Source organism: Bombina bombina, chromosome 1 (assembly GCF_027579735.1).
Source record: "Bombina bombina isolate aBomBom1 chromosome 1, aBomBom1.pri, whole genome shotgun sequence".
Lineage (NCBI taxonomy): Eukaryota > Metazoa > Chordata > Amphibia > Anura > Bombinatoridae > Bombina > Bombina bombina.
The window spans coordinates 1,025,680,769-1,025,707,327 of NC_069499.1; the positions used below are offsets into that span (position 1 = coordinate 1,025,680,769).

The window sequence follows — 26,559 nt, forward strand, 5'->3', positions numbered from 1 at the left end:
TTAACTAACAAAGTGAAATTTGTGTTTAAGAAAACACTTTAAAGTATGTTGATGCAGTAAAACTACTATAGTATAAAATAATATTTAACAAAGGCATTTCCAATTCATTAATAAAGCCTATATTTTACATGCAAGCAAATACTTTTATATCCATTGTGTTTTTAGTCCTGCTTTTTATATGAAGATGTCATTCCCTTGTGGTATAATACATTATGATGTTTGCGTAAATGATCATAATGCTTAAACCACTGTTTATTTTTTATTATTTTGACAAAGAAAATGAATGCTTTGAAAAACTTTGTGAAATACTGTACATAGAATCTCTAAGTACACTTTTTACATTTTTGCCAACCAGCACATACATGATAGGATTAAGACAGCAGTTAGAATAAGCTATACTGGTGAGTAAGGGCAGAATCATACTGATATTAAACAGTAGTGAAAAATCCATATTACGAGCAGCCACCAGGAAAATTATCTCTGCTATGACCAGTGGTGTCCATGTTAGGAAATAAACCAAAACCACAGTAACTACAATCCTATATAGCCTGGAAGGGTTTACAGTTTGGGAATGTCTTACTTTTATGGTAATTGTTAGATTGGAAAATAGAATAACAAACAGAGGGAAAAAGTAACCAATAATTATAAGAGGAATTGTAAGTCTCTCTGTAGTGAACAACATCTGGTTCCATTTTGTTAACTTGTCTTCAGTAGCACAGCATTCATTACTTTTACATTGTTGTCTGTACAGAGGAAGAGCATAAAAAATGTGCTCCTCAAAAGTAGTAAAAAAGTAGTACTTTACAGTATTTAAAAAGTTTGGTACTGGAGAATATCCTACTGCTTGTGTATCATTGCTTCCATTATAATAACTAAAAGAGAGGCCTTGTAAATCACCATAATATATTGTTGGGTCCTCTGCACTTTTATTAAACAATGTATGGTTTTGTTGAATGTCAATCCACTCAGTGTGTTCACTTAGCCCCTTATGCTGGGTATTATGCCCAACATAGCCGAGAAGGCACTGGGTTTCTCCTCCAATTTCATACTCATCACTAAAAAATGCTGCCGGAAGACTTCCAAGTACTGTAATTATCCAAATTGATGTGCAGGTCCAAAAATAAACTTTTGGAGATAGGAACTTGCGATGCCAAATGGGTTTAGCAACAGACAAAACACGATCAATATTTAGGGCAGTAATGATAAAAATACTGGCATATATATTACAACTGGAAAGGAAATGATACATTTTGCACAGATGGGACCCATACTGCCAACTACCATTAAACTCAGAAAGAGCATTGAAAGGTAAGAAAAGCAAAAAGAGAAAATCTGCAACAGCTAAATGTAAAAACCAAATATTAGATCGTTTTTCCTTCATTACGAACCCAGTAATATAGATGACAATAACGTTGCTTATTAATCCAATAATGCAACAAATCATGGCCACCACAAAGCTGGTATATGTGATTGCCAGTGGACTAGAATTGCTTGCAGGAACGTTTTCAGGTTCAGAAATATTCTTTAAGTCCCAAAAGAAATAGCAAAGATTTTCAGAGAGCATCTTTCCTTCCATTGGTAGAACCTAAAAATCAGAAAATGGAACAGTCTTTAAAAATCATTACAAAATGTCTGTATTTTTGTTTACATTGCAAAAAAGGAACATTTAAATTAAGTAATTTTAAAGGGTTATGAAATCTCGAATTTCTATTTCATGATTCACATAGAGCATGCAACTTTCTAATTTAATTCCATTATCAAATTTTGTTGAAAATCAGGGATGTATGCTTAGGAGCCGGCCCATTTCTGGAGCACTTTGCAGCTTTGCAAAAATGTTATCCAATTGCAAGACACCTAGATGGCTGCACTATTTCCTGCCATGCACTGCTCCAGCTGCCTACCTAGGTATCTCATCAACACAGAATATCATGGGAACTAAGTACGTTTTTATAATAAAAGTAAAATGGAAACATTTTAAAAATGGTTTGCTCTGTCTGAATCACAAAAGAACATTGTTGGGTTCCATCTCCCTTTAACCACAAATATATTTAGCATGCATGGATTGTATGTCCCTGGCATACAATACTGTGACACAATCTGCAATGCAAAGTGCTCTAAAAAAGACTACTGTCAATCTAAAAACCTGCGGCTAGATTACAAGTTTTGTCGGTAAAAACTTGCAGAGCTAACGCTCCTTTTTTTCCAGCGCACACTTTAAACAACGCTGGTATTACAAGTTTTCTGAATGGCTGTGTTAGCCTCAGAAAAGTGAGCGTTGAGCAAATTTAGGGCCACTTCTACCTGTAATACCAGCATTGCTTACGGTAGCGGTAAGCTGGAAAAACGTGCTCATGCACGATTTAACCATAGGATACAATGGGGCTGAGCTGGCTGAAAAAAAACCTAACACCTGCAAAAAAGCAGTGTTCAGCTCTTAACGCAGCCCCAATGTTTCCTATGGGGAAACACTTTCTAAGTCTACACCTAACACCCTAACATGAACCCCGAGTCTAAATACCCCTAACCTTACACTTATTAACCTCTAATCTGCTGCCCCCAACATCGTTGCCACCTGCATTATACTATTAACCCCTAATCTGCTGCTCCGGACACCGCCGCCACCTACATTATCCCTATAAACCCGTAATCTGCTGCTCCTAACATCGCTGACACCTATATTATATTTATTAACCCCTAATCTGCCGCCCCCAACGTCGCCGCCACGTACCTACAATTATTAACCCCTAATCTGCCATCCCCAACATCGCCGCTACTATATTAAATGTATTAACCCCTAAAATTAAGTCTAACCCTAACACCCCCTAACTTAAATCTATTTTTAATAAATCTAAATCAAATTTCTAAAATTTAATAAATTAATCCTATTTAAAACTAAATACTTACCTATAAAATAAACACTAATATAGCTACAATATAACTAATAGTTACATGGTAGCTATTTTAGGATTTATATTTATTTTACAGGCAACTTTGTATTTATTTTAACTAGGTACAATAGCTATTAAATAGTTAATAACTATTTAATAGCTACCTAGTTAAAATAATTACAAAATTACCTGTAAAATAAAACCTAACCTAAGTTACAAATACACCTAACACTACACTATCAATAAATTAATTAAATTAATTAACTACAATTATCTAACATAAAATACAATTAAATAAACTAAACTATATTACAAAAAAAAACATTAAATTACAAAAAATAAAAAATATTACAAGAATTTTAATCTAATTACACCTAATCTAAGCCCCCTAATAAAATAAAAAAGCCCCCCAAAATAATAAAATTCCCTACCCTAAACTAAATTACAAAAGTAATCAGCTTTTTGCGGGGCATTGCCCCAAAGTGATCAGCTCTTTTACCTGTAAAAAAAACAAATACAATACCCCCCCAACATTACAACCCACCACCCACACACCCCTACTCTAAAACCCACCCGATCCCCCCTTAAAAAAACCTAACACTACCCCATTGAAGATCACCCTACCTTGAGCCGTCTTCAGTCAGCCGGGCACCGATGGGGCAGAAGAGGACATCCGGACCGGCACAAGTCTTCATCCAATCTGGCCAGAAGTCTTCATCCGATCGGGGCAGAAGAGGTCTTCCATCCAGCAGAAGTCTTCATCCAAGCGGCATCTTCTATCTTCAATCAATCGGAGCGGAGCGGGTCCATCTTCAATCTAGCCGACACGGAGCCATCCTCTTCTTCCGATGTCCTAACAGTGAATGAAGGTTCCTTTAAATGACGTCATCCAAGATGGTGTCCCTCGAATTCTGATTGGCTGATAGTATTCTATCAGCCAATCAGAATTAAGGTAGAAAAATCCGATTGGTTGATTTAATCAGCCAATAGAATACCTTAATTCCAATTGGCTGATAGAATCCTATCAGCCAATCGGAATTCGAGGGACGCCATCTTGGATGACATCATTTAAAGGAACCTTCATTCACTGTTAGGACATCGGAAGAAGAGGATGGCTCCGCGTCGGCTGGATTGAAGATGGACCCGCTCCGATTGATTGAAGATAGAATATGCTGCTTGGATGAAGACTTCTGCTGGATGGAGGACCTCTTCTGCCCCGATCGGATGAAGACTTCTGGCCGGATCAGATGAAGACTTGTGCCGGTCCGGATGTCCTCTTCTGCCCCATCGGTGCCCGGCTGGCTGAAGACGGCTCAAGGTAGGGTGATCTTCAATAGGGTAGTGTTAGATTTTTTTAAGGGGGGATCGGGTGGGTTTTAGAGTAGGGGTGTGTGGGTGGTGGGTTGTAATGTTGGGGGGGTATTGAATTTGGTTTTTTTACAGGTAAAAGAGCTGATTACTTTGGGGCAATGCCCCGCAAAAAGCCCTTTTAAGGGCTGATAAAAGAGCTGATTACTTTGTAATTTAGTTTAGGATAGGGAATTTTATTATTTTGGGGGGCTTTTTTATTTTATTAGGGGGCTTAGATTAGGTGTAATTAGATTAAAATTCTTGTAATTTTTTTTATTTTTTGTAATTTAGTGTTTTGTTTTTTTTGTAATATAGTTTAGTTTATTTAATTGTATTTTATGTTAGATAATTGTAGTTAATTTATTTAATTAATTTATTGATAGTGTAATGTTAGGTGTATTTGTAACTTAGGTTAGTTTTTATTTTACAGGTAATTTTGTAATTATTTTAACTAGGTAGCTATCAAATAGTTATTAACTATTTAATAGCTATTGTACCTAGTTAAAATAAATACAAATTTGCCTGTAAAATAAAAAAAATCCTAAAATAGCTACCATGTAACTATTAGTTATATTGTAGCTATATTAGGGTTTATTTTATAGGTAAGTATTTAGTTTTAAATAGGATTAATTTATTTAATTATAGTAATTTTATTTAGATTTATTTAAATTATATTTAGCTTAGGGGGGTGTTAGGGTTAGGGTTAGACTTAGGTTTAGGGGTTAATAACTTTATTATAGTAGCGGCGACATTGGTGGCGGGAGATTAGGGGTTAATAATTGTAGGTAGGTGGCGGCGATGTTAGGGACAGCAGATTAGGGGTTAATAAAATTTATTATAGTGTTTGCGAGGCGGGAGTGCGGCGGTTTAGGGGTTAATACATTTATTATATTGGCGGTGATGTCCGGTCGTCAGATTAGGGGTTAATAAGTGTAGGTAGGTGGCGGCGACGTTGGGGGGGCAGATTAGGGGTTAATAAATATAATGTAGGTGTCGGCGATGTTAGGGGCAGCAGATTAGGGGTTCATAGGTATAATGTAGGTGGTGGCGATGTCCGGTCGGCAGATTAGGGGTTAAATAATGTTATTATAGTGTTTGCGATGTGGGGGGGGGCTCAGTTTAGGGGTTCATAGGTAGTTTATGGGTGTTAGTGTACTTTTTAGCACTGTAGTTAAGAGCTTTATGTTCCAGCGTTAGCCCATAAAACTCTTAACTACTGACTTTTAAATGCGGTAGGAGTCTTGGTGGTGGAGGCTGTACCGCTCACTTCTTCCAAGACTTGTAATACCAGCGTTAGGCAAATCCCATTAAAAAGATAGGATACGCAAATGAGGTAAGGGGATTTGCGGTATGGAAAAGTCGCTGAAAAAAAGGGAGCGGTACACCTGTACCTGCCTGACTCGTAATACCAGCGGGCGTTAAAAAGCAGCGTTAGGACCCCTTAACACTGCTTTTTAAAGCTAACGCAGAACTCGTAATATAGGCGCTGGTTTTCCCTGATAGATGAACTAATTTACCTGACATATTTATTGTGTCTTCAACTTGTGTTGATCACAACACAAATAATTATAAAACAATTACTAAATAAAAAACTATCGGCTAGATTCTGAATTTTGCGTCATGAGAAAAAAGCTGCTATTACGAATCTTGTAGGTACAGCTGTCCCGCACACTTTTTTGGCCGTACCGCAAATCAACTTACTCAATTTCGTAAAGTCTTTTTTTAATGTGACTTCCATAGCGCCGGTAAGTTTTTTTTTGGAGGCCAAAAAGTGAGCGGTGCAGCCTATCCCGCAAGATCTGTAACGCATTCTAAAGTCAGTAGTTATGAGTTTTACGCTACAAAGCTGTAGCATAAAACTCATAACTAAAGTGTTGAAAACTACACTAACACCCATAAACTAGCTATTAACCCCTAAACTGAGGCCCTCCCGCATCGCAAACACTGAAGTAAAATTATTAACCCCTAATCTGCCGCTCCCGACTTCGCCGCCACAATAATAAATATATTAACCCCTAAACTGCCGCACTCCCGCATCATAAACACTAGTTAAATATTATTAACCCCTAATCTGCTGTCCCTAACATCGCCGCCACCTACCTACATTTATTAACCCCTAATCTGCTGCCCACAACGTCGCCGCCCCTATAATGAATTTATTAACCCCTAAACTTAAGTCTAACCATAACCCTAACACCCCCTAACTTAAATATAATTAAAATAAATCTAAATAAAAATTAATATAATTACCTAAATAATTCCTATTTAAAACTAAATACTTGCCTATAAAATAAACCCTAAGCTAGCTACAATATAACTATTAGTTATACTGTAGCTAGCTTAGGGTTTATTTTTATTTTACAGGTAAGTTTGTATTTATTTTAACTAGGTAGAATAGTTACTAAATAGTTATTAGCTATTTATAAACTACCTAGCAAAAATAAATACAAATTTACCTGTAAAATAAAACCTAACGTGAGTTACACTAACACCTAACATTAGACAACAATTAAATAAATTACAAAAAAAACAAAACACTAAATTACACAAAATAAAAAAGAAATGATCAGATATTTAAACTAATTACACCTAATCTAATAGCCTATCAAAATAAAAAAAAACCTAGCCTAAACTGCACTACCAATAGCCCTTAAAAGGGCCTTTTGCAGGGCATTGCCCCAAATAAATCAGCTCTTTTACCTTTAAAAAAAATACAAACAACCCCCAACAGTAAAACCCACAACCCACACAACCAACCCCCCAAATTAAAACCTAACTAAAAAAACTAAGCTCCCCATTGCCCTGAAAAGGGCATTTGGATGGGCATTGCTTTCAAAGGGGCATTTAGCTCTATTGCGGCCCAAACCCTAACCTAAAAATAAAACCCACCCAATAAACCCTTAAAAAAACCTAACACTAACCCCCTGAAGATCGACTTATCAGGAGACGTCTTCATCCAAGCCGGGCCGAAGTACTCAACGAAGCCGGGATAAGTCTTTATCCAAGCCGGGCGAAGTGGTCCTCAAGACGGGCAGAAGTCTTCATCCAAACGGCATCTTCTATCTTCATCCATAGAAGCAGGTCCATCTTCAAGACATCCGGCATGGAGCATCCTCTTCCATTGAAGTCTTCTTCCAGAATGAAGGTTCCATTAAATGACGTCATCCAAGATGGCGTTCCTTGAATTCCGATTGGCTGATAGAACTCTATCAGCCAATTGGAATTAAAGGTGAAAACATCCTATTGATGCTGATGCCAATTTTGTGTAATTTAGTGTTTGTTTTTTGTAATTTAGGTAATTGTATTTAATTTATGTAATTTATTTAATTGTAGTGTAACCCAGGTTAGGTTTTATTTTACAGGTAGATTAGTATTTATTTTAGATAGGTAGCTAGTAAATAGTTAATAACTATTTACTAACTATTCTACCTAGTTAAAATAAAACCTAAGATAGATACAATGTAACTATTAGTTATATTGTAGCTATCTTAGGGTTTATTTTATAGGTAAGTATTTAGTTTTAAATAGGAATTATTTAGGTAATGATAGTAATTTGTATTTAGATTTCTTTTAATTATATTAAGTTAGGGGGTGTTAGGGTTAGGGTTAGACTTAGGTTTAGGGGTTTATAACTTTAGTATAGTGGTGGTGATGTTGGGGGCGGCAGATTAGGGGTTAATAAATGTAGGTAAGTTGCGGCGACATTGGGGGCGGGAGATTAGGGGATAATAAATATAATGTAGGTGTTGGCGATGTTGGGGGCAGCAGATTAGGGGTTAATAAGTATAATGTATGTGTCAGCGATGTCCGGAGCGGCAGATTAAGGGTTAATAAATATAATGTAGGTGTCGGCAATGTCGGGGATGGCAGATTAGGGGTTAATAAGTGTAAGATTAGGGGTGTTTAGACTCGGGGTTCATGAAAGGGTGTTAGTTGTAAACATAAATTTAGTTTCCCCATGGGAATCAATGAGGCTGCCTTACTGAGCTTTACGCTGCTTTATTGCAGGTGTTAGACTTTTTTCATTGATGTCTATGGGGAAATCGTGCACAAGCACATACAACCAGCTCACCGCTGGTATTGGAGTGCGGTATGGAGCACAATTTTGCTCTATGCTCACTTCTTGCCTAATAGCGCCGGATTTAGGAAAATCTGTAATACCAGCGCTGTAAGTGAGCGGTGACAATAACGTGCAAGTTAGCACTGCACCCCTCATAACACAAAACTTGTAATCTAGCCGTAAGTGTTTGCTAAACAAGACTAAGCCCACCTAGGTAAAGAGGTTACAGGGTATATAAAGATTCCACCCTAGAAAGAAGACTAATTATGGTTATTTGGGTAAACAAATAGTTCATAGACCAAAATGTGTCAAAGGGTACTTTGACAAAAAGTCAAATCAATTTCATCCTACACATGAGGAAATCATATATAAAGGGAACCATTTATTAAAGCCCAGACAGACAAGGTTCCTGGAAGCCTGTGCAGCCACGCCCCATTCTCTTGCTCAGCTATTTGCATAAGAACGGTTTGGATTGGGTTTATTTAACTTCATGAGCCTTGAGATGGCAGAGCATCACTTCACCTGTCTGTCTGAGTATATGAACCAGTGATGTGCGGTGAGGTCAGAGGCTGGTGAGGCAGTGGCTAGGAATCGGATACGCCTTCATTATTTAGATATCCTTTGTTGAAGAAATAGCAATGCACATGGGTGAGCCAATTGCATGAGGTATGTATATGCAGCCACCAATCAGTAGCTACTGAGCATATTAAGATATGATTTTCAACAAAGGATATCTGATTTTCTTCATTCTTTTGATATCCTTTGTTGAAAATCATATCTAAATATGCGCAGTAGCTACTGAGCATATTTAGATATGATTTTCAACCAAGGATATCAAAAGAATGAAGAAAATCAGATATCCTTTGTTGAAAATCATATCTAAATATGTGCAGTAGCTAATGAGCATATTTAGATATGATTTCCAACAAAGGATATCTGATTTTCTTCATTCTTTTGATATCCTTTGTTGAAAATCATATCTAAATATGCACAGTAGCTAATGAGCATATTTAGATATGATTTTCAACAAAGGATATCTGATTTTCTTCATTCTTTTGATATCCTTTGTTGAAAATAATATCTAAGTATGCACAGTATCTAATGAGCATATTTAGATATGATTTCAACAAAGGATATCAAAAGAATGCAGATAATCAGATATTAGATGTAAATTGGAAAGTTATTTAACACTATTTCCCTAAAGTTTTCAGGAAAAGCTTATAGAAGCAGAAGCAGCTACTTCAATGTCTTAGGACAGCATAGCTTGGGAGGTTTGTTCAGCACAGCAAGCATATCATAATAGTTTACCTCCCAACATTTCCAGGAAAGGAAGCAGGTGAGGGAGACTTGTGCACAGCCACAGAGAGAGTGTGTGGGTGTCTTGTAGGTGGGGCTAAAATTCCCACGCTTTACAGGCCTGACTGTTTATGTTTTGACGTTTTGATCTCAACTGCACTCATGGCTGCTGCACTGCACTGACTGCAGCCTTATTTTACAAAATATACAACTTAGCCACCCGACCCGGTCCCACGTTCAGAACGTCTTACTCTTACTATTTTTTTTAGTAACTGTTTTTGTCAGTGCTAGCCGCTATTATACTGTGTATTTTTCAAACCAATTTATAAGTTATGACATTTATTAAAATAACCGCATTAAACGAGGTTAATAAATCTCATAACTTATAAATTGGTGTGAAAAACACCACAGTATAACTATAGCTGCCACTGACAAAAACAGTTACTAAAAAATAGTAAAAGTAAGACGTTCTGAAGTCTGTCTGAACTTGTCACGACGAGTACATTTTGCTGCTGCAGTGCTGCTGCCTAACTGCCAAGTTTGCCAACAATCATCTGCCAATGCCTTAACCAATTCCAATAACCATACCACAATTCCTGTGTTATACATAACACAATTTACATGACAGATTTACATGACAATTTTGCATGACAGAGAGAGTAAGTGTGTGTGTGTGCATGACAGAGAGAGTAAGTTGGTGTGTGTGCTGTGCATGACAGAGAGAGAGAGAAAGTGTCAGTGAGTGTGTTTGTGACAGAGAGAGAGAGAGTAACAGAGATCCAGCTAGAATGTAGTAGTCATTCAATTTATTTTATAGGCATGGCTGGAAATTTCCATTTTACACTAGTCCAATGTTTATAAAAAATTGCAGAGACAGGACACATACACACACACACAAATATACAGTGATACTCTGATACACACACTCATACTCATACACACACACACTCACTCATACACACAGATATACACTGAAACACACACACACACTCATACCCACACACTCACTCATACACACACAGATATACACTGATACACACACATATATACACTGATACACGCATACACACACACACAGATATACATTGATACACACACAGATATACACTGATACACACACATATATACACTGATACACGCATACACACACACACAGATATACATTGATACACACACAGATATACACTGATACACACACATATATACACTGATACACACGCATACACACACACACAGATATACTCTGATACACACACATATATACACTGATACACACGCATACACACACAGATATACATTGATACACACACAGATATACACTGATACACACACGCATACGCACACACACTCATACCCACACACACTTACTCATACACACACACAGATATACACTGATACACACACAGATATACACTGATACACGCATACACACACACACAGATATACATTGATACACACACAGATATACACTGATACACACACATATATACACTGATACACACGCATACACACACACACAGATATACACTGATACACACACATATATACACTGATACACACGCATACACACACACACACACAGATATACATTGATACACACACAGATATACACTGATACACACACGCATACGCACACACACTCATACCCACACACACTTACTCATACACACACACAGATATACACTGATACACACACAGATATACACTGATACACACGCATACACACACACATAGATATACACTGATACACACGCATACACACACTCACTCATACACACACAGAGAGCCAGAAGGTGAAGGAAGTTAATGAAAACAGCTCTTTTACTTTTTTTAAATCCAGTAGCTGTCAATGAGTGTCCACGCCAAGATACTATGGTGATAGAGAGAGTCTGTGACATTGTGTCTGGGCACTCTGTGTCAGTTACTGAATTTAAAAAAAGTAAAACAGCTGTTCTCATTATTGAGAATATGAGGTAGGATGTTCCTTGGAAGTTCATAAGTTAGTGAAAGAGTTCAGTCATTTAACTCCTTACTTATTTCACTCATTAGTAATATGATAAAAAAAAAACAAAGTGTGATTGACTGGACCTGACAACCTCAGAACTATGATCTTATTTTTAGGTAGAGGGTGAATGGAGGCTTCAGAGCATTTGGCATATGATTCAGGTGCCCATTAGTGCACAGTTCAGAGGTTCCTGATCTGTGCACTGATTGGCATCTCAATGCCAAATGCTCTGAAGTCTACAAGGGTATAATTTGATCACATTTTGGAACTACTTCAAATGTCCTGCATTCAATAAATATATACTTGTATATGTATTTATTTATGCAGAACACATTTTATTTAGAAAAAAGGTATATGATACATTTTGATATGTGTGCTAAACTTAATATAAATAAAATGTGCTGCATAATAAATATATTGGGGGGGGGGGGACATTTTTCAGATTGAAAGGGGGACAAAATAAATCATGAAAGTAAATTTTTATTTTTGTGTTTTATTAAGCATTGCATGCATGCTGCTGTGCCACTAGAAGAACTGTTCAAGGCTAGAAGATTTAGAACTGTTTGTTTTTTGGAATGCCCCTTTAAAACATATATTTTGCCTAATGCCTATATATATATATAGTTAGTTATTATTTACAGTGTTTATGGTGAGATGGATTAGGAATATAGTTTTGCTAATTTAAACATTTCTTTTCATAGCCTCACTGTCCTAAATCAGTTGCAGATTGATTTCTAACGATTAACAGGGGCCATTGCTGGGCACAGTTTGTTGGGTCCTGGTGTACAAATTTCAAAAAGTAAGGGAGATCTATTTATGTTTGCAATGCAACCCAACTCATACAAAAATGTCCTTTTTTTTAACCTTTTTAAGCTTAAGCCTATAAGTGTGGGTGACTGACTGGGAGGCAGACGGCAGTTCATCCTTTAAGGCTAGCTTGGATATTTCAATGGCCCTCTCCGGCAGCATTCAGCTCCTTCACTTACCTTTGTCGTTGTCGTTGTCGTCGTCGCATCGGGCTGCCTGACTCAAATCCACACCGGCCGCATCAACCTGACCACCAATGCGGCTGCGCAACAATTTCCCGCCCGGCAACTCAGCCTAGAGACTCAGACATACTGATGCCTGATTGGCTGAGCGGCCGGGCAGGCAGGGCTCAGGGCTCCCGAGGCTAGCCTCCGGTGGGAGCAGTTATGGGCTGCATTAGAGACTGCTGCATTAGTTTTTATTCCCCACTGGGTGGCAGTCTTTAAAGCAGCCCATAACATAATTACATTCATATTGCGCAATGGAAGGACAGCTGGCCTCATACCTTCTTGCGCAATATGAATGCAATGTAGTAAGTAAAGTTAAATTAAATAAACAATAAAAAGCATAATTTGGTGGAGGGGTGGGGGGGTAGGGGGGGTCACCTTTCATATGTAAAAAAAAAAAAAAGAAGAAAAAAAAACAACATTTTTTTTTTTTTTTTTTAATGAAAAAATAGATGTAATTCCCACATTGGCCAGGGGAGGCGCTGCCTCCCCTGCCTCTAATGAATGCACGTCACTGATATGAACCATTTACAAAATACATAGATTTAAGAGAGGTGGATATTACTATATTGACTTTAATAGTTATCTAATGCAAGGTAAAAGAAACCTTAACAAAGTAAACTTATTTCAACCACCTTTGATTGTGAACTCTTTTTCTTCCATGTGATTTCTACACCTGATATATTGAAATTATTTGAACCCAACAAGTTTTACCTTTTCATGAACAAAGGGGCTAAATATATATTATATAAACTATATGGCCAAATTATGTAGACACCCCTACTAGTTATTGAGTTCACATGTTTCAGCCACACCCATTGATAACGGGAGCATAAAATCCAGGACAAAACATGAAATCTCTATAGACAAACATCAGTACAATAGAGCATAGTTAAAAGCTCAGTGACTTTAAACATGTCACTGTCATAGGATACCACCTTTGCCACAAGTCAGTTCATGAAATTTCTACCCTACTAGGGGCTAGATTATGAGTGGAGTGCTATTTATTCTGTTAACTTGTCCAGAAGTATGCTTTTTGCGGGCATCGGGTAGTTTGTGTATTGCAAATTTAAAGTAAAACATGTTTTGCACAAGCGCTAACTGCGATATGCATGCAAAAACCCAAACTTTGAATATCGTGACTGCGTTAATTTATTCCCCCATAGACTTCAATGGAGTGCAAAAAGTGGAAAAAAATATCCATACTGGTGTGGAAATCCAATTGCATTTAACCAAGTGCACTAACCGTCATGAAATTATGAATATTTCCCATTAAAATGTTTTTCACAAAGAAGAATATACAAACAAAGAAATAGAAAGTCAGCGATTCTAAAATAGGAGGAGGTAGCGGAAATATACAAAGAGGATAAATATGCCCCTATACCTTAAACACTGCTTAATATGCATTATATAAAAACATAAAGATATTCCTTAAAAAATAATTAATATTTTCCTTGATAATGTTTGTTAAAACTATTTAAGTGTTTACAAATAGTGTACCACTGATATAAATGAATTAACCCCTGCAACAAAAAACATTTGTTACTTGCTCTAAAATTTAGTTAAACAATAAAGGATTACAAACAAAAATCATTATGTACACAACCTAGCTGTATTTATTAATTAAGAGGATGTTAATCAATAAAATAGTATTTGACCCTAATCTAAAATGATGTTCTATTTCTACTAGGTTAATATTAATATGTGCATTGTGTTAATGCTCTATACTAAAGGAATTTATTGGCTAGATTATGAGTTTTGCGTTAGAGGCTATGCGGTGCTAATGAGCAGTTTTGTCTCACCGCTCACTTACATGCAGAGCTGGTATTACGAGATTTCAGAAACCCGTCATTTAAAGTCAAGAAGTGAGCATTGAGCAAAATTTTGCTCCTTACCGCACTCCAATACCAGCTCTGCTTAAGTCAACGGTGAGCTGGTGTAACGTGCTCGTGCACGATTTCCCCATAGTCTAAAAAAAAGTCTAACACCTGCAAAAGAGCAGCGTAAAACTCCCTAACGCAGCCCCATTGATTCCTATGGGGAAATAAAAGTTATGTTTACACAAAACACCCTAAAATGAACCCCAAGTCAAAACACCCCTAATCTTACACTTATTTACCCCTAATCTGCTGACCCAACATCGCCGACACCTACATTATATTATTAAACTCTAATCTGCCGCTCCGGACACCGCCACAAACTACATTATATTTATGAACCCCTAATCTGCTGCCCCCAACATTTCCGACATCTACATTATATTTATTAACCCCTAATCTGCCTTCCCCAATGTCGCAGCAAACCTACCTACATTTATTAACCCCTAATCTGCCACCCCCAATGTCGCCGCCACTATATTAAAGTTATTCACCCCTAAACCTAAGTCTAAACCTAAACCTAACACCCACTAACTTAAATATAATTTAAATAAATCTAAATAAAATTACTATAATTAACTACATTATTCCTATTTAAAACTAAATACTTACCTATAAAATAAACCCTAAACTAGCTAAATATAACTAATAGTTACATTGTAGCTATCTTAGGGTTTATTTTTATTTTACAGGCAAGTTTGTATTTATTTTAACTAGGTAGAATAGTTATTAAATAGTTATTAACTATTTAATAACTACCTAGCTAAAATAAAGACAAATTTACCTGTAAAATAAAACCTAACCTAAGTTACACTAACACCTAACACTACAATATAATTAAATAAATTAACTAAATTAAATACAATTACCTAAATTAAATTAAATTAGCTAAAGTACAAAAAAAAACACACTAAATTACAGAAAATAATAAACAAATTACAGATATTTAAACTAATTACACCTAATCTAATAGCCTTATTAAAATAAAAATAGCCCCCCCAAAATAAAAAAAAAACCTAGCCTAAACTAAACTACCTATAGCCCTTAACAGGGCCTTTTGTGGGGCATTGCCCCAAAGTAATCAGCTCTTTTACCTGTACAAAAAATACAAACAACCCCCCAAAAGTAAAACCCACCACTCAAACAACCAACCCCCCAAAAAAATACTAACTTAAAAACACTAAGCTCCCCATTGCCCTGAAAAGGGCATTTGGATGGGCATTGCCCTTAAAAGGGCAGTTAGCTGTATTGCAGCCCAAAGTCCCTAACCTAAAAATAAAACCCACCCAATACACCCTTAAAAAAACCTAACACTAACCCCCTGAAGATCGACTTACCAGGAGACGTCTTCATCCAAGCCGGGCCGAAGTCCTCAAAGAAGCCGGGAGAAGTTTTCATCCAATCAGGGCAAAGTGGTCCTCCAGAGGGGCAGAAGTCTTCATCCAGGCGGCATCTTCTATATTCATCCATCTGGCGCGGAGCGGGTCCATCTTCAAGACATCCAACGCAGAGCATCCTCTTCTTCCGACGACTAAAGCTAAATGAAGGTACCTTTAAGTGACGTCATCCAAGATGGCGTCCCTTAGATTCCGATTGGCTGATAGAATTCTATCAGCCAATCGGAATTAAGGTAGAAAAAATCCTATTGGCTGATACAATCAGCCAATAGGATTGGAGTTCAATCCTATTGGCTGATCCAATCAGCCAATAGGATTGAGCTCGCATTCTATTGGCTGATTGGATTCTATCAGCCAATCGGAATCTAAGGGACGCCATCTTGGATGATGTCACTTAAAGGTACCTTCATTCAGCTTTAGTTGTCGGAAGAAGAGTATACTCCGCGTTGGATGTCTTGAAGATGGACCAGCTCCACGCCGGATGGATGACGATAGAAGATGCCATCTGGATGAAGACTTCTGCCCGTCTGGAGGACCACTTCGCCCGGCTTGGATGAAGACTTCTCCCGGCTTCATTGAGGACTTCCGCCCGGCTTGGATGAAGACGTCTCCCGGTAAATTGATCTTCAGGGGTTAGTGTTAGATTTTTTTAAGGGTGTATTGGGTGGGTTTTATTTTTAGATCAGGGGCTTTGGGCTGCAATAGACCTTACTGCCCTTTTAAGGGCAATGCCCATCCAAATGCCCTTTTCAGAGCAATGGGGAGCTTAGTTTTTTTAAGCTAGTATTTTATTTGGGGGGTTGGTTGTGTGGGTGGTGGGTTTTACTGTTGGGGCGGTTGTTTGTATATATTTTTTCTGTAAAAGACCTGATTACTTTGGGGAAATGCCCCGCAAAAGGCCCTTTTAAGGGCTATTGGTAGTTTAGTTTAGGCTAGGGGGTTTTTTATTTTGAGGGTGTCTTTTTTATTTTAATAGGGCTATTAGATTAGGTGTAATTAGTTTAAATATCTGTAATTTGTTTATTTTTTTCTGTAATTTAGTGGGGGGGTTTTGTACTTTAGCTAATTTAATTTAATTTAGGTAATTGTATTTAATTTAGTTAATTTATTGAATTATATTGTAGTGTTAGGTGTTATTGTAACTTAAGTTAGGTTTTATTTTACAGGTAAATTTGTCTTTATTTTAGCTAGGTAGTTATTAAATAGTTAATAACTATTTAATAACTATTCTACCTAGTTAAAATAAATACAAACTTGCCTGTAAAATAAAAATAAACCCTAAGATAGCTACAATGTAAATATTAGTTATATTGTAGCTACCTTAGGGTTTATTTTATAGTTAAGTATTTAGTTTTAAATAGGAATAATGTAGTTAATGATAGTAATTTTATTTAGATTTATATAAATTATATTTAAGTTAGTGGGTGTTAGGTTTAGGGTTAGACTTAGGTTTAGGGGTTAATAACTTTAATATAGTGGCGGCGACATTGGGGGTGGCAGATTAGGGGTTAATAAATGTAGGTAGGTGGTGGAGATGTTAAGAACGGCAGATTAGGGGTTAATAATATTTAACTAATGTTTGAGAGGCGGGAGTGTGGCGGTTTAGGGGTTAATATGTTTATTATAGTGGCAGCGACGTTGGGGGTGGCAGATTAGGGGTTAATACATGTAGGTAGGTTGCAGCAACATTGGGGAAGGCAGATTAGGGGTTAATAAATATAATGTAGGTGTCGGCAATGTTGGGGGCAGCAGATTAGGGGTTAATACATATAATGTAGGAGGGGCAGATTAGGGGTTAAAATTTTTATTATAGTGTTTGCGATGCGGGAGGGCCTCGGTTTAAGGGTTAATAGATAGTTTATGGGTGTTAGTGTACTTTTTAGCACTTTAGTTATGAGTTTTATGTTACGGCGTTGTACCATAAAACTCATAACTACTGACTTTTAAATGCGTTATGACTCTTGACAGGAGAGGGTGTACCGCTCACTTTTTGGCCTCCCAGGACAGACTCGTAATACCGTTGCTATGGAAGTCCTATAGAAAAAAGTTTACGTAAGTCGTTTTGCGGTAAGGCCAAAGAGGTGTGCGGTGCCCCTAAATCTGCAAGACTCGTAATACCAGCGGGCGTAAAAAAGCAGCGTTAAGACCTTTTAACGCTGCATTTTTACACTAAAGTACAATGTACTTAAAATAAAGATACATTAATTAGTTATGTATCATTTATCAGAGTGTGTAATAGTCCTATTTTAACATCAGTTGTCCACACATTGAAGAATTATGTAACCCTTTGACATCCCTAGAATTTTCAATTATATTTACAATTATATTTTCAAAAGGAGAATTATACTTAACCCTTTGACCATCTATGCAATTTTGGATAGTGGTAATCATACCTATGACTCAGGGAATATTTAGAGGAAATGTAGTCCTATTTTAACTGATAACATTTAACCCTTTATATATTCCTAGAATCTAGATTGATATTTTCAAATATATTTTCAAAGAGGATTATATTTACCCCATTTGATCATCTGTATAATTATTGTGGTTTGTAATGCTTTTTAGTAAAGTAGATAGAAAGTGTCTCTGATGAAGGTATAAATTAATGTGATAACATACTGTATATAAATACCCTTAAATGGACACTAACTTTATCAGATAAATTCACACTAAAAATGCCTGTATGTCTAAATCAATATTTAGACCTTCTGGATGTAGGCTTTTAAGAGTGTAAATCCAGTAGGTTTCCCTTCTCCTTAGTTTTAACAATCTATTGTGATCTAATTTATTCAGAGGGATCCATTCTATCATCTTAATCGTTAAGCCTACTGCATCATTGTTATGTTCTAATCTAAAATGTTCAGAAACGCTGTGATTCTCAAATTCATTTTCAATATTTCTGATATGTTCAGTTATCCTATATTTCAGGGTTTTTTTGTTCTTCCAATATATATTTTCCCACATTTGCATGTGAGTTGGTACACTACATATGTATTGTCACAAGTGTAGGTATAGTTACATTTGTATGATGTAGATTTGTTGTAATTATAGAATTTATCCTCACCATTGACATTGGGGCAGTTGCTGCAATCTTTTTTCCTATATTTAATTAATCCTTTTTTTTTGCATCCAGCTACATATTTTTATTATGGGCTTTTTTATGTTCTCTTAATTTACTAGGTGCTCATACATTTTTTAGATTGTTATTTTTTCTGTAGACAATCTTGGGCTTTTTTTTCAATTTTGGTTCCTAAAATGGGGTCCTTTAATAGGATTCCCCAGTGTTTGTTAATAATTCTATGGATATCCCTATGATTTTCATTATAAGTTGTTATAAATCAAACATTTGATTTGTTATGTGATTCACTATTCAAATCTGTACAGTTAGCATTAGTGATATCGCGAACATAAAATTTTCCGTTCGCGAACAGCAAACGCGAACTTCCGCAAATGTTCGCGAACGGGCAAACCGGGCAAACCACTATAGACTTCAATAGACAGGCGAATTTTTAAACCCACAAGGACTCTTTCTGGGCACAATAGTGATGGAAAAGTTGTTTCAAGGGGACTAACACCTGGATTGTGGGATGCCGGAGGGGGATCCATGGCAAAACTCCCATGGAAAATTACATAGTTGATGCAGAGTCTGGTTTTAATCCATAAAGTGATAACATGTAAACATTGGGCGAGAGCACAAGGAGGGAATGGGTGGGAACCTCTACACTACAGAAAAATCCGTAATAAAAAATGTTGAAAAAAGGGATAGTAAGTAAAAAAAAAAACGATCAGTAAGGTGGTGGGGGTTTGTCTGTAGGTGGAAGCTACACTACAGAAAAAAAAAAAAAACTAACAAAAAAAGCCCTTTTTTTTGCAAACAGCTGCCAGTACCCAAGATGGCCCCCAATAAGGCAGATGGGGAGGGTTAGAGAGCTGTTTTGGGGGGGATCAGGGAGGTTGGGGGCTAAGGGGGGATGCTACACCACAGCATATGTAAATATGCTAAAAAAAAATATTATTTTTTTAAAAAACTTTTATTATAGTACTGGCAGACTCTCTGCCAGTACTTAAGATGGCGGGGACAATTGTGGGGTGGGAGAGGGAAGGGAGCTGTTTGGGAGGGATCAGGGGGTCTTATGTGTCAGGTGGGAGGCTGATCTCTACACTAAAGCTAAAATTAACACTGCAAGCTCCCTACAAACTACATAATTAACCCCTTCACTGCTAACCATAATACACGCGTGATGCGCAGCAGCATTTAGCGGCCTTCTAATTACCAGAAAGCAACGCCAAAGTCATAAATGTCTGCTATTTCTGAACAAAGGGGATCCCAGAGAAGCATTTACAACCATCTCTGCCATAATTGCACAAGCTGTTTGTAAATGATTTCAGTGAGAAACCTAAAATTGTTAAATATTTTACGTTTTTTTTAATTTGATAGCATTTGGCGGTGAAATGGTGGCATGAAATATACCAAAATGGGCCTAGATCAATAATTGGGGTTGTCTACTACCCTACACTAAAGCTAAAATTACCCCAAAAAGCTCCCTACATGCTCCCAAATTAACCCCTTCACTGCTGGGCATAATACACGTGTGGTGCACAGTGGCATTTAGCGGCATTCTAATTACCAAAAAGCAATGCCAAAGCCATATATATCTGCTATTTCTGAACAAAGGGGATCCCAGAGAAGAATTTACAACCATTTATGCCATAATTGCTCAAGCTGTTTGTAAATAATTTCAGTGAGAAACCGAAAGTTTGTGAAAAAAATTGTGAAAAAGTGAACGATTTTTTGTATTTGATCGCATTTGGCTGTGAAATGGTGGCATGAAATATACCAAAATTGGCCTAGATCAATACTTTGGGATGTCTTCTAAAAAAAATATATACATGTCAATGGATATTCCGGGATTCCTGAAAGATATATATATAGCATAGAACATGTAAACATTGGTTATTTCTGAACTCAGGACAAAATTTAGAAACTATTTAGCATGTTTTTTTTTTGTGGTTGTAGATGTGTAACAGATTTTGGGGCTCAAAGTTAAAAAAGTGTGTTTTTTTTCCATTTTTTCCTCATATTTTATAAACATTTTTATAGTAAATTATAAGATATGATGAAAATAATGGTATCTTTAGAAAGTCCATTTAATGGCGAGAAAAACAGTATATAATATGTGTGGGTACAGTAAATGAGTAAGAGGAAAAATACAGCTAAACACAAACACCGCAAAAATAGCCTTGGTCCCAAACGGACAGAAAATGGAAAAGTGCTGTGGCCATTAAGGGGTTAATGTACACTACTGTTACACCAGATATGAGTGGTGGCACTGGGCAAGTGGGCACAGTAAATGCTGTGAGCCTGACACACACGCTGGCAGGCAGGCAACTGCAATTAGATTACACAGGGGGAACAAAAAGCAGACTGATGTCCTAGCCCTAAAAAGGGCTTTTTGGGGCGCTGTCCTTACAGCAGAGATCAGATGAGTCCTTCAGGACTGTAGTGGACACTGAATACACTAGCCTAGCTATCGATTTCCCTATTAAATCAGCAGCAGCTACACTGTCCCTCCTCTCACTAAGAATGCAGCTTCCGAATGAATCTAAAATGGATGCTGTCCAGGAGGTGGGAGGGTCTGCTGCTGATTGGCTGGAATGTGTCTGCTGACTGTGAGATACAGGGTCAAAGTTTACTCAATGATGACGAATAGGGCGAACGCGAACAAGCTATGTTCGCCGGGAACTATTCGCCGGCGAACTATTCACGACATCTCTAGTTAGCATTATTACTACTTTTATCTTATTTTTATATTCTAACAAATCTAATTTGTTCATTTCAGCACTTATTCATTGGCACTATTCACCAAAGATTCAGAATAAGCTTTATGTACAAGTTTAGCTGTTAACATTTCAGCTTCATTTTTATAATCAGGTAAATTTGTACAATTTCTTCTCAATCTTTGGAATTAATTGTCCATAAGGTATATTGTGTTTCCAAAGATTTAAGTTGCCACTATTGGCTCTAAGGACACTATTTTTGTCTGTGGGCTTTCTATAGTTGCTGACAATTATTTTGTCTGATTGAGAGGAGATAATTAGATCTAGAAATTCAATCTGTACTGCATTAATATTACCTATAAATATAAGATTCATATTATTACTATTTAGATATTTTATAAATTGTGCTGCCTCAGTTTGGGTTCCTTCCCATAATACAATAATGTCATCTATAAAGCTGTGATATTTAATAACATTATTTTCATAAGGATTGTTTTTCCATATATAAGTATCTTCAAATTCTGCCATATATAAATTGGCATAGGATGGGGCAAAATTTGTCCCCATCGCTGTGCCATTAATTTGTTCATAGAAGATACCATCAAAAAAGAAATAATTATGATTTAAAATGCAATCAATACCTTCACCTATGAATTCAATGTGTTTATCCACTAACTGACTCATTTTACTTAATTGGTTAAGTACAGCTTTTACACCTTAATCATGGAGTATATTTGTGTAAAGAGCTGAGACATCACAAGCGATCCACAAATTATTTTTGTTCCAATTGTAATTGTCAAACTTTTTAATTGTGTCTGTAGTATCCTTTATATATGCTCTAGTATTCCCTACTATTGGTTGTACATAGTGGTCTATATATCCCTGAACTAATAGGTCTTCCAGGGGGATTTTGCCTGTCCTTATGGACCTTTGAGAGGTGATAAAAGACTGCAACTTTAGGACTAGGTATATAGATGTAATTGTATTTCTCATTTTTTTTTTTTTTTTATTTAAGTATTTTTATTGAGGGTTAAGCATCACAACGAATGTTACAACATAAATGACCAATAAGTTCGCAGGTATATGTACAATATTTTGTTGTAGTTACATGGTAAACATAGGTATTGGTGGTGATGCTGAGCGTAAAGATTAAACATATCGAATAAAAATAGAGTATCAACTACATAAACCTCATTTTCGATTATTATGAACAAACCGTAAATGCAGGGACCAGAGTAATACTCCAGTCCTATATATTAACTCAATTTTCTAGAGACTTCAAGAAGTCAGCTCAGAGGTATCTGTCAACACACTTCTTCTAGTAATCTTAGTGCGCATCTCCAGGCAGGGGAGGTCTTTTATGAGAGGGTAAAGAGGAGGGAAAAACATGGGATAGGGCAGAGAGTAGGTCACATATTGCAGGAGGGGGGGGGGGAGAAAGGGGAAAGGGGAGGAGGGGGGGAAGTAGGGTAAAAGAGAGGAGGGGAGTGATCAGATTTTGACAATAAGTGTAGTGAGGCGGGAGCCATCAGTTAATTAGCGCATTCTAATTAGGTATGAAAGTTTAATTATGTTATTGGGGATGGTTAATAACTTTATCACGCCTACATGTTTAACTATGGTCTCCCTGGTAGTTAAACCAAGTCTCCCAAATCTGCCAGTATAGGTCTTCTTTATCCATGTTAAAATAGAAACTTTGTTCCATTTTGGCATATACTTGCATTATAGATGTAACAACTGCTATATCTGGGGGTTGGGCTTGCTTCCAGGCCCTTGCTATTGCCAGTTTCATGGCCGCTAGGACAAAAATGATCAGTTTAGAAGTATGGGCTGGGACGCCTCATGGGAAAATGTGCAAAACAGCAATTGTAGGAGTGAGTGGAATAGAGAGCCCGAGGTTCGCGCAAAGGTTTGTTATCTGACTCCAAAGGGGTGTTAGTTTTGGGCATTCCCACCATATATATATATCTGAGCCTCTTTGCATACATTCTCTCCAGCATAGAGGAGACGTTGTAGAGAACATCTGTGACAGTCTCGAGGGGGTATAATACCATTTCAGGAATAGTTTCATGTAGGCCTCTAAGGTGTTTGCACAATGTACAGTCTTCTTAGTTAACGTCATAGCTGTACGCAGGTCTCTGTCTGTAATTGGTCTGGATAGGTCTCCCTCCCAGGCCCTTAACTGCCAGGGTCTATCTCTGTTAGTAGACATCTGTAGGAGGTCATAATGGAACAATATGAGTCTAGGAGTCTTGATAGGAAGTTGCCACAGTTTTTCCCAGTTAGTCAGGGGTCTATTTAGGGTTTTGGTGAATCTCCAAGATGTCATGAAAGCATAAAGTCTCGAGTATTCAAAAATGGCCCAGGGAGGGGATTCTGGGATAATTGTTTTTATATTATTAGGAGTGAGTAGAGTACTTGAGGGGTATAGGTGGGAGACCAGTTTCAAGTCCCATTCACTCCATTGTTGTATGTGTGTGTCAGGCAGGGCTGCCAGTAAGGCTGGTAGGGAATGAATGGGAGATGGGTGTGGGGCAATGTCACGTAGATTTCTAAGGCTATGCCAAACTTTCAGATTATCTCTGACGATGGCATTTTTTAGTCCCAGATTGTCGAGGCAATGCCCAGGAATCCAGGGTAGATCTGCCAGCTTTAAGCCCAAAGGAAGGGTTAGTGCTTCAATGTTTTTCCATCCCTGCGGTTCCCCTTTGTCCGCCCATGCCATGATGTGAGAAAGCCTGGCTGCCTCATAATATCCGCGGACGCTAGGCATTGCAACCCCTCCGTGTTCATATTTTTTTTGGAGTATTTTCGCTGCAATCCGTGACCTAGACTTGCCCCAGATGTAGTGTTGTCCAAGAGATTGGAGCTTATCTATTAGAGCATTGGGGACATTAAGAGGGATACAGCGAAAGTAGTATAGAATTTTAGGCAAGATCGTCATTTTGAAAGATGCGATGCGGCCTAACCATGAAATCTCTTTAAGACTCCAGGAGGAGGTAAGCTCAGTGACTTCTCTAATAAGATCCGTATAGTTAACGGCAATCACTAGTTTCGGGTCTGGACCAAGTTGCACCCCCAAATGCCGGATGGTGGTTTGTGACCATCTGAAAGAGTACGATGTTTGCAATACATCCAATTCAAATGCTGGGATGCATACTGGTAGAGCCTCCATTTTGGAGACATTTACTTTGTAGTAACTATGAGCCCCGAACTCGGCAATAATATCGAAAAGAGCTGGCAAGGAGCCTATTGGGTTTGTTAAAAATAGTGTCACGTCGTCCGCGTACAGTGCTATCTTCGCGACCTCTCGGCCAAGCTGGACACCTCGTACTATGTGCGATTGTCTGATAGCTTGGGCTAGTGGTTCAATAGCCATGGAAAAGATTAAAGGTGACAAGGGGTACCCTTGTCTAGTGCCATTAGTGATATCTATTGTTGAAGAAGCAAATCCCAGACCTTTAACTACTGCAGAGGGGCAAGAGTACAAAGCTTGTATTGCCTTAATCACGCCCTCTGGTATACCAAATTGGGCGAGTGTGTGCCACAGGTATTCCCATCTGACCCTGTCAAACGCTTTCTCAGCGTCCAGCGACAGGGCCAGCATGGGTAACTTCAGTCGGGAAGCCTCTGTAAGTATGTTCAGCATTTTCCTGGAATTATCTGGGCCCTCTCTACCAAACGTGAACCCGACCTGGTCCTTGTGTATCACCTTCGGGAGTAGGCTATTAAGGTGATTAGCCCATAGTTTTGCATATAGCTTTACATCACCATTTATCAAGGAGATTGGTCTGTAACTCGTACATTGTGTGGGGTCTTTGTCTGGCTTAGGAATGGGTAGAATTACTGCCTGTAGAAATTCTTTATGAAACGAACCGGCATCTCTGGCTTCAGAAAAGGCCTTGAGGAGGATATTGTTTAATTCTGTTTTGAACAGTTTATAGAAGGCTGCCGGGTATCCATCAGGACCCGGAGCCTTATTATTATGGGTATGTTTAATGGCTAAGTTAAGCTCATTTAGGGAAAATGGAGCTTTAAGTGCCTCTTTATCCTCCTCTGGGAGAGTCGGCAAGCCTAGGTTCTGCAGAAAGTCTACCACCTCACATGTAGAGGACTCTTTGTTAGCCATCGAGGCCTTAAGATTATACAGGTCAGAGTAGTAGGCCGCAAACGTCTATCCAATTTCCTTGGGTGAGAAGACCGAAGCACTACCCCTTCTGAGTGACAGAATTCTAGCTGCCGCTGTCCTGCCCCTTAGTTTGTGGGCGAGGAGGGTCGAGGCTTTATTGCTTTGGCAATACATTAACTTCTTGAATCGAACATAGGATTCTTTAACTCTCTGCAGCTCTTTGTCTGCTAGTTGCGTTCTTAGCTCCCCAATTTTATCAGCTAGAAGTGTAGTTGGAGATTCTTTATTCTCCTGTTCTATAGAACATAGTTCAGCCATGAGAAGACCTAGGGGCAGACCTGCTTGGCGTCTTAACATTGTCTTTCTCCTAATGCATATCCCTCTTATGTACGCTTTCAAAGCAGCCCATACTGTTTGGGAGGACACATCTGGAGTTTCATTTATTCTCAAGAACTCTATAATAGAGGTCTGAAGGGAGGCTCTAAAAGCTTTATCTTGGAGCATTTGTTTCGGGAATTTCCAGTTAGGTCTAGACTCTGTGGTTAAGTCAGTGGAGAGAGTGAACGTAAGGATATCATGATCCGACCATGGGCAGACCTTAATATGTGACGTTAAGACTCTATTCAGTGTCCACGAGTCAGTGAAGAAATGGTCGAGTCTCGAGTAGGAGTTATGAGGTCTGGAAAAATATGTATAGTCTCTGTCGTTGTGGTGCAGTGCCCTCCAGATATCATACAGATTATGT

At 37.8% G+C, this 26,559-nt stretch overlaps 1 protein-coding gene across 1 annotated transcript in view; it reads right to left on the reverse strand.

The window, feature by feature from the left end:
- Positions 1-262: 262 nt before the first annotated feature.
- The window catches only part of LOC128662618 (chemerin-like receptor 1), a 137,040-nt gene continuing 110,743 nt past the window's right edge, over positions 263-26,559 (reverse strand). The window contains exon 2 of the mRNA XM_053716473.1: positions 263-1,585. Coding sequence (XP_053572448.1) covers positions 263-1,576 — 1,314 coding nt within the window. The 5' untranslated portion in view covers positions 1,577-1,585. The remainder of the gene's footprint in view (positions 1,586-26,559) is intronic.